This window comes from Nelumbo nucifera, chromosome 5 (genome assembly GCF_055504915.1).
Source record: "Nelumbo nucifera cultivar China Antique chromosome 5, China Antique-T2T, whole genome shotgun sequence".
In the NCBI taxonomy this organism is placed as follows: domain Eukaryota; kingdom Viridiplantae; phylum Streptophyta; class Magnoliopsida; order Proteales; family Nelumbonaceae; genus Nelumbo; species Nelumbo nucifera.
Genome location: NC_142653.1, coordinates 79,596,620 through 79,609,668, shown reverse-complemented (window position 1 = coordinate 79,609,668; position 13,049 = coordinate 79,596,620). Strand labels below are relative to the sequence as shown.

The following is a 13,049-nucleotide window of genomic DNA, read 5'->3' as shown; positions in this document are numbered from 1 at the left end:
AGTAGCAGCCTGAAAATATATCTATAATATTCTTCCTCTCTTCTTGTGGGCCTCAAAGAAGCTTGGCCTAAAGAGGTTATCCAAATCAGAGAGAGGAGACCGGCAGCCAAACAAAGAGAATATACAATTCCAAATATCAGATGCATATTTACAGGAGATTAGCAAGTGACAAGGCACATGAAGTGAGAGGCAGCACCAAGATCTCCTCATTTGAATCAAATAACAGGTATTGATTTTGTCATGGAAGACCTCCCGAACGAAAGCTCTAGTCTTAAGGGGTACAGGACCTAGCCAAAGAGAGTTGTCAATACTGCCCAAGGAAGACATAGTGCAGGATAAAGCACTGAGGAAAGACACATGTAAAGAGGCCCAAGGAATTGAGAGTCTAAATTCTACAGTTAGATCAAGATAAAATCAATTGCCATGGAGACTTCAGAAAATTCATAGTTCCTCGACCCTCTCTTGAACCCTAAATCCCAAGAACAGCCATGATTGGAGATGGAGCAATACAAGAAGATTGTTTCATCTTTGTAAGTGGAAATGGAAAAAAGTAAAGGGAACTTCTCCACAATGTTCAAAATTTTGTACATATCAGCCAATACATATCATTCCAATAAAGGTCCAATACATGGAATGCAAAGAAGCAATTATTCCATTTCTTTTCATCTGTATCAGGCAATACAGGCTCATATCAGATTTTTGGTTCTCTATTTGCCAATATAGACCCAATAATGTATCGACCAATACATTACGAATTAATAACTCCCCGTTCTTTTATTGCTAATCTTTCTAATTAACTACTCTCCTTATTAATACTCTAATTACTTCCTTTCTCTCATTAATCTTTCTTTTACTGCTAATCCTTCTAATTAATTACTCTCCCTCTTTCTCATTAATTACTTTAATTAATCCATCTCGGCATCTCCCTCATTAATCTTTCTTTTATTGATAATCCTTCTGATTAAATACTTCCTCTCTCTCTCTAAACTTTAAGGCAAGTTTTGAATTTGAATTTAAAACTCGGCACACCATTCTAACACCTAAAGCACATAATTTTGGGTGTAAAAACTGAACTAGGCTATAAGAAGGTTTGAACCTTGGTCACTAGCTTGTAATGAGCATGAGTCCACCACTATGCCCAAATCTATTTTATTTGTTTAAAATTTATGCACTTAGATACTTAAATAAACTTTTTTCTTTTTAGTGGAAGTTTGTAGGGGTGATCATGGGTCGGATCAGGCCTAACTCTTTTATATATAAAATATTACATATATAATATTTTATATTAAATGGCATTTAATATGCATATAAATTTTTTGATACATTATATAATATATATTATGTGTCATATTATAATATTTATATATAAAGTATATAACATAAAATAAAAAATATACAATTATACATATGTAGATATTATATATAAAATAAATATATTTAAATATATGGGTTGGGCCGAGCCTGAATACAAAACACAGGCCCAAACCTGGAATTTTAGAGTTGGGGTCAGCTGAGATTATCACCCCTAGATGTTTGTCAATAAATGCTAAGACTGATTATTAAAATTTATATATTAACAAATATTAAGACAAATTATATTGATTTTCTGAAAATCAGGGTACAGTACACATGTAGACATTTTAGTTTTACATCATTTTTCAACAGTTACCGATTGTGTCCCAACCATTAAAATAAGGTTAATTATGTTTGAATTACTTATTTATGGTCATATGTGAGGATGGGCCTTGGTGCAACAGTTGCATTACTCCATTGCGACCTAGGTGACCAGGGTTCAAATCCTGGAAACAATCTCTCTGTATGTGCAGGTGTAAGGCTGCATACATCTGTCCCTCCCTAGACCCCATATTGGCGGGAGCCTCATGCGCTGGACTTCCCTTTTATTTATTTATGGTCATATGCTTGCGCTTATTGTTACTAATATACTTTTTAGGACTTATTTGAGTTTCCTAGTGTATCTTGGTTTTCCATCCGTATCTATACATATCCAAAGCATATCCCGATAAATCTCTTAAAACTGCCTTTCCAATACTTTTAACCTTGCTTCTCCATCAAAGGAGTATTCCCCCACCAGAGAACTTCCTAAAACCTCACCACATCCCCCTTACAAGCATCATATCTCAAAAATTAAGAGAATGAAGGAAGAATAGATAAGATAGCTTTCCAAGGGGGAAGATAATGTTGCCCTTGCATTCAAGACAGCATTCCAACAACTTGAGGACAATCCTTGGATACTCTTGATAACCTCATGCCAGAACTTGTCTAAGTCCAATGGTAAAATCTCCAAAGCCACTTTATTGGTAAATAAATGTTCTTCTCCATGATTAATGATTCTTCCTAACTCTAACCATCTTTCTTCCTTATGCCTTCTCACAACTTCACAATTTACGATGTGGTCTCAGTCTCTCCAAGCTCCCACAAGAATTCAATCCTTTTGGAAACCAAAGTTGGAGCCCTAAAGACCAAGAGGTAGTAGATGGGGAAATTTGAAGGGTTGCCTTAATCAAAATAATCCCACCCCCTAAAAAAATGCAATTTCTCTTCCAAGAGGCCAATTTCTTGGTAAATTTGTCTATAATTGGGTTCCAGGAAAAAACGAACAAGTATAGGATTGCCACCTAAAGAAAAACTTAAGTACTTTATACGCCAATAAGACAAAAATACACCCAAACACCCAAGGCTAAAAGTACCAATATGATACACCCCATGTCAGGTGTATCATATTGTATCTTCTTGTCACCAAAATACTAAATAATAGCAATTTTGTTTTTTTAAACATTTTTACATGATTTGACTCATGTACTAACAACTATCAGACAAAACAATAAATAAAAGTGAAAGTTTTAATGGATTGAAACTTTCAATATGCAGATTTTGCATATCAAGAGTATTGATACTTTGAACCTTGCTAATAACCTCACATACCCCTCCACAACCTCCCCTTCAAAGTTAACACCAGTAATGCTCAACTTTGATGGCAGCAGTTTAGGCAATCTGGGTCCTTCTGGTGTTGGGGGAGTGTGTAGAAATACAGAGAAGCTAATCATTGCTTTATACTCTGGCCCTATAGGAGTAGGGGACTCAGTCAATGCAGAAATTCAAGCAGTGTTACAAGGAACTGAATTGCCAAGGAACTCATAAAGCCCCTTTATAGGACCAGGTTGCTAAATTGTGAACAGCTGTTAATCAAAGGTCATTCCAAGTTGGTGATCCAGTGGTTAAAAGAACCAGAAACAGCAACCTGGTCCTATAAAGGGGCTTTACGAAGATTCAAATGGTTAACTACAAACATGTCAATCAAATTCCAATGGGAAAGAAGATCAGCAAATGGGTTAGCAGATTCATTAGCTAAACAAGGGGTGCATAGGAATCAGATGTTTTGGGCTAAACTGTAATTTTTTGCTTTAATCTGAGGCTGCATCTCATGTCTCAACTTGGAAACTTTCGCCGTGTATCTTTTATGCTTTTAATCTATTAATAAATTCACTCAATATTCATCAAAAAAAATAATGATGTCATGTGCAAATTAAAGATGTGATACAGCCACAATATTCCTACCCGCTCTCCATCCTCTTATAAGGCCGAAAGAATCAGCAAGGGATGAGTCTACTAAGGACATTGACTGCAGACTACAAGAGTAAACAAAAAAACAGGAAAATTGGGTCTCCTTGTCTAAGCCCTGTTTTAGCTTGAAAGAAATCTTACACCCACTCATTAGCAATAATCAAGCAGTGGCAAGATTAAATGAATCCCTTCATCCATTTCTTCCATTTGAATCCAAACCTGTAGCCTTGCAATGATCATGTCTAAGAAATTCTAATCAACATGATAATAGGCTTTCTCCAAATCAAATTAAAGGCCACCCCCTTCTTGCCTGTTCCCCTAAAATCCTCAACACACTAACTGGTACTAAGAATCAGATCAGTAATCTACCTCCCTTGAATAAAAGCTCCTTGTTCCTGGAAAATGATGGATGGTAGCACCTTCTAAAGCCTAAGTGAAAGGACTTTTGCAATGATATTTTGAAGGTTAGTGACCAAATTAATCAACCTAAAATGACTAGAATGTAAAGCCTCAGAAAATTTAGGGATGAGGGCCCGAAAGTAGCATTAATTCCCTCATTGGCAATACCTTCCATAGAACCTCAAGCAAGTACTGTCTCACATGTTTGGTAGAAACCCATAGTGAAACCATCTAGGCCAAGAGCCTTATAAGGAACCATGCTCATGACAGCTTGTTCAATTTCTTCCATAGAGAGGTCTCCCAATCTAGTGAGCCATAGGGGCATCTAACCTAGGCCACTAGATTTAAAATCTGATTCCTTTTACCTCCTATAATCCCAAGTACCTCTCAATTCCAAACCTTTAGTTTGCCTTCCAGCCTTTAAAGCTTCTGAAAAAACTTAAAAACCTTTCCATGTGTGTAAGCCACATGTTCTCAAATGGAAAGGGGGTAAGGCCCCTCTAGAGATCTCAGATGCTAATATGATGGGACAATGATCTGAAGTGGGGCTAGGTAAAGCAGTACATACAAACCTAGGCCAAAGATTTTCCTAATCCAGAGAGAAGAGGAACCTATCAAGTTTAGAGCACAAGGGGGATTCTGAAAATTGGTCCAGAAAATGGAAGATCATTTTAACAAATGTAAAATCATCAGTCCAGACGAATACAGTAGAAGATCCCATATAGCCCCAGCTTTTACAACCCCAACTCCTGAATGCCCAAGATTCCTCAACATGAAACCATCAGAATTCTTGGGAGGGAAACAAATAAAGTTGAGGTACAAAGGTTCTGAAAAACAAAGAAGTTACCATATAAATGCAGCTTCACCATACATCATTTTTTTTAATAATTTTGAGCTAATGGATAACATTGTATAAATACAGAATACAGATTGAAGGTGAACAGACCCTTACTTCCCATATCAGCAACTGATAAACTCTAATCTCCTCCTTAGTACAGACTAAATATACCAGGATTTTTCAACCAACCCACCACCACTTTGGGATCCCCCTCGATTGTTAGGTGTTGTACCCCCAGCTGGTTTGCAAATAGCAAACCTTGTACAGCAGCTAAAAGTTCTGCCCTGATGGAGTCCCCAATTCCCAAGGAACCTGAGTAGAGCAACAAAATCTCTCCCTTCTCATTTCTCAAAGCACCCCCATTCCGAATAATCCTGGATTACCCATGCTACTTCCATCAAAGTTCAACTTCAGCGAGCCTTCGGATGAAGGAGACCAGATTGTAATTGATTTGTCCTTTAGGGATGAACACCTCGCTACTGCTGACCAATTTCTCCAAAGGTCATTAAAGGAGAACTAATGAAAGATTCTCAAGGTCTTCAGCCAAGGTATTGCCCTATTTAACACACAGTCTTTCAATTCCTGGCTGCTCCTTTCCTTTTCTTGAAAATTTCTAATAATCCTTTCTTCTCAAAGAGTCCAAATCAAGGCAGCACGAGCACATCTCCACATAATTCTCCCTATTTTTGTAGGCCAATAAAAGGTAGAATGGTTGAAGAGCATGTGAACTTCTGCTAGTAGACTCCAACTACTCCCAAACAATGAAAGTAGCCAAGCCCAAAGGTCTGCAGAAAAGGGACAAAATATTAATAGGTGGTAACAATCATCACCATGAGCTCTACAGATGATACACCAATTAGGAGAAATACAAAGGAAAGGTCTTCTCTTTTTTAGGTTATCTAGAGTGTTTACATTCCCATGGAATACTTCCCAACAAAATGCCATAATTTTTTGGGGAACTGGCCTGCACCAAATTTCTTTTGACGGAAAGGGTTGGTGAGTAGAAAGTTGAGAGATGGACTTGAAGAAAGAAGCACAAGTGAAGGTTCCATTGGGTTTAGGAGTCCATACCCTCTTATCTGGATTGGAGGGATCCAAACAAACCTGATTAAGACAACCAAACAAGACAAAAAGAGATTCAATTTAGTTCTCGATTAGGTGAAGGATGTATGACTGCTTTACCAATAGTTGAGACTCGATCGGGAGATGTTTCGGCTTATATTCCTACTAATGTAATTTTCATTACAGATGGACAAATATTCTTATCTGCCAATCTATTCAATGCTGGAATCCGACCTGCTATTAATGTGGGTATTTCTGTTTCTAGCTAAATTTTGGGTGATTCAATAAAGGGCAAAATAAAAGATTCGTTATAAAATAAAAAAAGACATTACATTATCCATAAATAGATATATACGTGTAGTTGCATATACAAACAAGATATACAAATTCCTACAAGACAGATTAAATCTCCACGATTAAGTGTAACTCGAAAAGGATCTTTCTGATTCTCGAAGAATGAGGAGCAAAGGGATTGATCGAGTGAGAAATATTTACCATCCGAAAAGAGGAAAAAACGGAGTCTTTGTCTAAAGAAATGCGTTGAGAAACGGCAGATGTATAGAACCTTTCAACGAGATAGTGCTTTTTCAAATCTCTCAAAATGGAATCTGTTCCAAACATATATGCCATGGTTCCTTACTTCGACAGAGTGCAAATATCTAAATTTCACCCTTTTAGATACTTTTTCAGACCTATTGCCGATACTAAGTAGCAGTCACAAAGTTGTATCCATTTTTCATGATATTATGCATGGATCAGATATATCATGGCCAATTCCTCAGAAAATTCCCAAAGGTGAGACAAATTTTGAGACCACCTCTTTTTTGTACAAAGAAACAGAAAATAGCAAAGGGAACAGATCCTTTAAAGGTCTGTCTCCTACCCAAATATCCTCCCAAAAATGAACAGTGTTGCCAGAACAAACTTCATACCTGATAAAATTGAGTAATTGAAGAAGGGTGTTGTGAATGGTCTAGGTGCTGCTAGGTTAGCTTGCCTTGATACACCAGCATCCCATCCATTCTCTGACCTCCCATGAATGCTTCCCACCATCTCATGCCACAATCTCTCTCTTTCCAATGGCCATCTCCACAACCATTTCCCTAACAGAGCTTGATTTTTTCTAGTTACCCTCCCAAGTCCCAAACCCCCCTCTTCTTTACTTCTTCACACAATTTCCCAATTAACCAAGTAATCCTTTTTTTCTTGTCCCGGGTCCCATAAGAAATCTCTCATCAACTTCTCCAGTTTCCTAGCTTCCCTAGCTGGTATCCTAAATACAGACAAAAAATAGGTAGGTAAGTTAGCCAAGGTAGCTCTTATTAGGGTAATTCTCCCTCCTAAAGAGACATAATTCCTCTTCCATGAGGCTAATCTCTTCTCAAACTTTTCTATCACTAGGGTCCAAAATCTACTCTCCCTAGGATTTGCCCCTAAAGGAAGCCCTAAATATGACATAGGCCAAGCAGAGGTGGAACAATCAAGACACTCCGCAATAGCCTCGACCTCCCCTACCTCCAAATTTATACCCGCTATGCAGCTCTTTTCCAAATTTATTCTCAAATTAGAAATACTTTCAAATCCTTTGATTAGCTCGTTTAGGTTTGCTACCTTTTCTCTAAAACCTCTTTCACAAAAGATCATTAGGTCATCTGCAAACTGAAGGTGGGTGACGGGGACTTGGTGTCTCCCTATTCTCCAACCCCTAATGGCATCTTCGTTGCCAGCCTTAGTAATGATCCTACTAATCACATCAGCTACTAAGGTAAAAAGGAAGGGTGAGAGTGGATCCCCTTGTCTGACACCCCTACAAGCTGGAAAAAAGTCCCTCACCATACCATTTACCAGAATAGAGTAGTGACAAGTACTAATACACCCAAAAATCCAACTACACCACTTGTCCCCAAATCCACAATTTCGCATAACCTCTAATAGAAACTCCCAGTCTACCAAATCATAGGCCTTTTCAAGATCCAATTTACAAATAAAACCTCTCTTCCTAGACCTTTTCATTTCCTCCGCACACCCATTCGCAATTAAGATCTGATCTGTTATTTGTCGCCCTTGAATGAAAGCCCCCTGGGTTTCACTAATGATACAAGGGAGGACTATTTTGATCCTCAACGAGAGCACTTTAGCCAGAATTTTATAGATGTTTGACACCAGACTAATAGGCCTATAATCTTTTGGGTGGTTGCCATCATTCTTCGTATGTATCAAGGCCAAAAAGGTGGCATTAATTCTAGAGCTTATAATGTGATTGTCTGCAAATTCCTTAAAGACTTCAACTAAATCCTCTTTCAACACCTCCCAACAGTCTTGATAAAAACCCATTATAAGGCCATCTGGACCTGGAGCCTTGGATCTATCCGTTAGAAAGACAGCTTTCTTAATCTCTTCTTCCTCGAAATCCCTTTCCAGCCACCTTGCCACTCCGTCATCAATTCTTGGCCATTCCACCCCTTCCACGACTGCTCTCTCACTCAAAGGTCTTCTATAAATCGATTTGAAATGGTCAATAAATTTTCTGGCTATGTCATCCTGGTTGATAATCACCTCCACTCCAATCTCTAGCTTGGTCACAAGATTTCGTCTCCCATTTGCCAAATCATGGAAAAATCTAGTGTTCCCATCGCCTTCCTTAATCCACTTGTGTCTAGATTTTTGTCTCCAACCGATTTCTTCCCTCAGTAACACCTCTTCCAAATCCTTTTTCAATTGTCTCCTTAACACTCTGTCCTCCTCGATCAACCCATTTTGAGATTTCTTTACATCCAACTTTTCTATTTGAGAGATTAGGCACAATTTTTGCTCCTCAATTCTACCAAAATGATCTTTATTACACTCTTTTATTTTGGCTCTCAACCTTTTTAATTTCTTATGAAACTTGATCCCCTTCCATCTTACCTCCTCTCCTCCTCACCCCACCATTCCTTCACTTTTTTCACAAAATCTGGATGGGTAAGCCACATATTTTCGAATCTAAAAGGTTTGGGTCCTATAGGAAAAAACTCAGTACCTATCTAGATAGGACAATGATCGGAGGTGACCCTGGGTAACGCTCTAGCAACCAAGTTTTCCAAACTATTCTCCTAGGAAAGGTTAAATAAGAACCTGTCCAACTTCAAACACAAAGGGGTTTCCTGAAGGTTGGAAAAAGTGTAACTGGCTTGCAGCAGAGGTATTTCCTTCAATTCACATTCTTCAATAAAACAATTAAATTTCCTCATGCTTGTTGTAATTACCTGTTGGGGATTACTGGTTTCATCAGAGAATCTAATGACATTAAAATCCCCGCCCAGGCACCAAGGGCCATCCCATAGCCCCTTGATTGCATACCATTCCTCCCACATCTCATTCCTCTCTCTATAGGAATTAGGGCCATAAACATTGATTAAGACCCATACACACCCATCCTCTATATTCTTACACTTAATGGAAACTGAGAATTTGCCTATCAATTCTTCCACTACTTCCACCACATCCTCCCTCCACAGTGTTACGATCCCCCCCCAAGTCTCCCCAAGGAGATGAGCTCCAAAATAAACCTCTAGACCTCCAAAAACTCCTCACCCATGAAAAGGCCATGAAAAGGCCTTCTTGCATTCCCTAACCTTACATTCCAGCTAAAAATTTTCATCGAGACAAAATAGCAAAAAACCCATGAAAAGGCCATAATCTCCTCATTTTAGGCCCTTCCTCCTATCCCCTCTACCACTAAATTCTAAATCTCCCTCAATGTTTGAGATTAGCCTTTCCACTTTAGATCTTTTTTTCTTCTTTGTTCCTTCCCCCCCCTCCTAATACAACAATCAATGTCTGAGGAAGAATTTTACCCTGCTCACACTTATTTTGGCTACAGCATCTCTCTAAGAATCCTTCCTTTTTTTTAGTTCCTCCATCATTGTACAGATCAACTCCCAAATTATGGCCGCCTCCCCCTTATTACTTCCTTCCATCACCCTCTCTCCTCCTTCCACTATCACCCTCTCTCTTGCATCAGAACCTCCTGGATGGGAAGCTGGAATATCTGTTACAGGCATAGCAGACAAGTCAGTACCTAAAAAATAATTGACACCCATACCTGGTAAGACGAGGGTAGGACTAGAATCATTGGAATTGAGTTGCTGACAGGCGACAAATGGTTTTAAGGCCTTTCCCCTTTTTGGACAAAGTTGTGAAGTACACATAGTGAAAGAATCACTTCCTGACGACCTACCCACTTGGAAATCCTTTCTTTGTGTTTCCGAAACCGGAATACCCACATCCATGCTCACGGCCGATTCTTGTCCCTCTCCACCAACATCCTGTAATTCATTAGACTCAAAGTCAGCTCCCTCGACGAGGGGAAGAGGAGATTTCACAGCTTTAGGACCATTTTCTTCGCCATTTCTAGTCTTCCCGCCACCTGCCTCTTCAATCTCTTCCTCTAAAAACAATAGCTCTTTAAAGGCAGAATTGTACGCAACCATACAAGGTGTACAGATTGCAAGAGAGCTAGGATTGGAAAGTTTGGTGATAGAAGGGGACTCCAAGGTGGTGGTGGGTTGGCTAAAAAACCCAGATTCAGTGACCTAGGCTTAGAGAAATGAATTGAAGAAATTCAAATGGTTAACTCAGCAGATGGAGGTAAATACAGTGGATGGGGAGGGAGGCAAATGCTTTTGCTGATTCTCTAGCTAAACGAGGAGTAACTAGGGAACAGTTGTACTGGGCTCGATTGTAAATTTATGATGCTTCTGTACCAATGAGTGAGGCTGCACCTCGCGCCTCATTTTGGGATGCTTGTAATGAACATTTTATCATTTGCTTCTAATGAAATCAATTGAATTTTATCTATCAAAAAAAATATTTATCAAAGCCTCAAATGTCCTTTCTAAGATGATTTGAGATCATCCAAACAGCTGTGTTTGAAGAAATAGTAATTTCTCATCTAAATAGCACAAACTATTGGTTCTATATATTCATGGAATGTTCTAACAGTTGTATTGCCAATATTGAAGACCAAGTCAGCCATGAATTAGAATACGAACTTTTTCAATTAATTACATGATAGAAATAACTTGGCAAGAAACCATGACTGTAGCTTTCTATTGGTAAATCAAGACTGAAGCATGTCTCCTGGTCCCTATAAAAGCACATATCCATATTTTCCCCTTGAATGGAAAATGAAAGAGAGAAAAAAAAAAGCTACATTAAATTATGAATAGTGTCATCAGCTGAAAAAAGATACTTTTAGAAGCTCACAGGCTATAAGATAGCAGTGAACATGATGTAGACCTAGCAATGATTTAACAAATAAACAACCCCTCACCCACAGCAGTTAAGTTTGATAAAATAAAACTAAAAACAAAAAGCATGTGACACCATGAAAAGTAATACAAAAGATAAGTAAAAATACGTATACCTTCACAATTTTGTATATGTCAGAGCCGCCTGAAGCAGTACCTCCCTTTGCAATCCTCCCACTTGCTTTGGCATTCCCACTCCTATTTCCTTCACCCTGCTTCTTCTGCTTCGTGAATGTATCCTGCAGCTTCATAAAATTGTCCTCCTTGAACTGTTCATTCTCATCCACAACAAGATACAAACCTGATCCACCCATCGGGAACACATAATGCTGCAATGGAGTAGGTCGGAAATCTGTGTACACCACGTGACAAGGCTGTTTGTGCAAATTACAAATCCATTCAGCAAACTCAGTAGCATTTGACATTGTTGCTGAAAGAAATACCATCTTAATAGCAGGAGGCAAGAATATGATACTCTCTTCCCAAACAACTCCTCTTTCCCGGTCTTTCATATAATGAATTTCGTCAAAGATAACCCATGCAACTTCCTTCAAAACCTCAGAACCCCTGTAAAGCATTCCCCTGAGAATCTCTGTTGTCATGACCAAACAACTTGCATTTGGCGAGAGAGTGACATCACCCGTCATCAGACCAACATCCGAGAACTCTTGGCTTAGCTCTCTATACTTCTGATTGCTTAGAGCTTTCAGCGGTGATGTATAAATTACCCGCTGCTTATCTCTAAAAGCCATTGCAATGGCATACTCGGCGACTGCCGTTTTACCAGCTGAAGTGTGTGCAGAAACCAAGACGGATTCATTCCTCTCCAAGCAAGCCACAGATACCTGCTGAAATGAGTCAAGGTTGAACGGATAGGTCTTTGCCATCTTACCATTGTAGACTGGACTCGCAAGGGTTCCGTGGATAGCTTCGTCTTTGGTGGAAGTATATCCAGTCGGTACTGCAACCTCATGGACACATGTACGACCCGAATTCCTTCGCTTAGCTGCAGGTTCAGGTTTAGGTATTTCTTCAGGGGAATGCTTGGATGTTGATTCTGGTTCATCCGGGGCTTTCCGCTTGCCAAGTGTAGGAGATTCTTCCATTTTAGGATCCAACTTCTATCTCAACCTCTTCCCGTGTTTCTAAGCCATCAAAGAAACGTTTCTCCGTTAATAGTTTAAAACGTATCCCTTAAATTCAGACATCATAATCCTAGGGTTTTTGTGAGACTTCAACTGAGAACTCTGATAGTGAGGGAAAAAATGATATATACACTAAGCTTAGAACTGGTTTTAGCTCAACTAGTGTTAGATATAAAGAAGGATAGAGTAAACGCGACTTTAGGGTTCTTAGGGTTTCTTTCTTATTTACCTTCTAATAGATATGAAACAATAAAAGGCGGCGAACTCTGCTACTCAGTGTCACCGGTGATAGTTTGAGGTTTGAAACCCTAATCTTCTCCAAAACTAGGTAATGAAAGAAATGTTTCGGGTTACGTTACACTTACAAAGTCGCATAAATGATCAGCTCATCAGCTCCGCTGCTGGCTGGTGGCGCCAAAAGGTTTTTACTTCCATCAATATGAATAGTAATAGAAATGACAAATATGTCCGAAACATTTTGGAATGGGGCCCTTGGGAAATACATCGTTAGGAAGTAGTTGAATCGGGTTAATGGCAAACCCGGATTAACCATATTGGGTTAATCCAGGCGGGGAACATACTCCCCAAGTTTAAAACAAGTCCCCATTCCCAACTCAGATGCCATCAGGTGTAAGCAAGGTAAAACTGTAGGGAGGTCTATTTAAATGGCTTTAGTGAGGGAGAAAGTGGGTTTGCAAATTTGGGAGAATTAGGGTTTGAGAGTGTGAAGTA

General features: G+C 39.0%; 1 protein-coding gene across 3 annotated transcripts in view; it reads right to left on the bottom strand.

Moving 5' to 3' along the window:
- The window catches only part of HEN2 (RNA helicase, ATP-dependent, SK12/DOB1 protein), a 39,738-nt gene extending 26,914 nt beyond the window's left edge, over nt 1-12,824 (bottom strand). Inside the window, exons 1-2 of one of the 3 annotated variants that reach the window (XM_010253910.2) lie at nt 12,683-12,824; nt 11,289-12,317 (exon numbers count right to left, since the gene is read on the bottom strand). In XM_010253910.2, coding sequence (XP_010252212.1) covers nt 11,289-12,278 — 990 coding nt within the window. In that variant the 5' untranslated portion in view covers nt 12,279-12,317; nt 12,683-12,824. Of the gene's footprint in view, nt 1-11,288 lie in introns of all 3 variants that reach the window. The other 2 variants (XM_010253909.2, XM_088887486.1) reach the window with 2 other exon arrangements.
- Between the last annotated feature and the right edge of the window lie 225 nt (nt 12,825-13,049).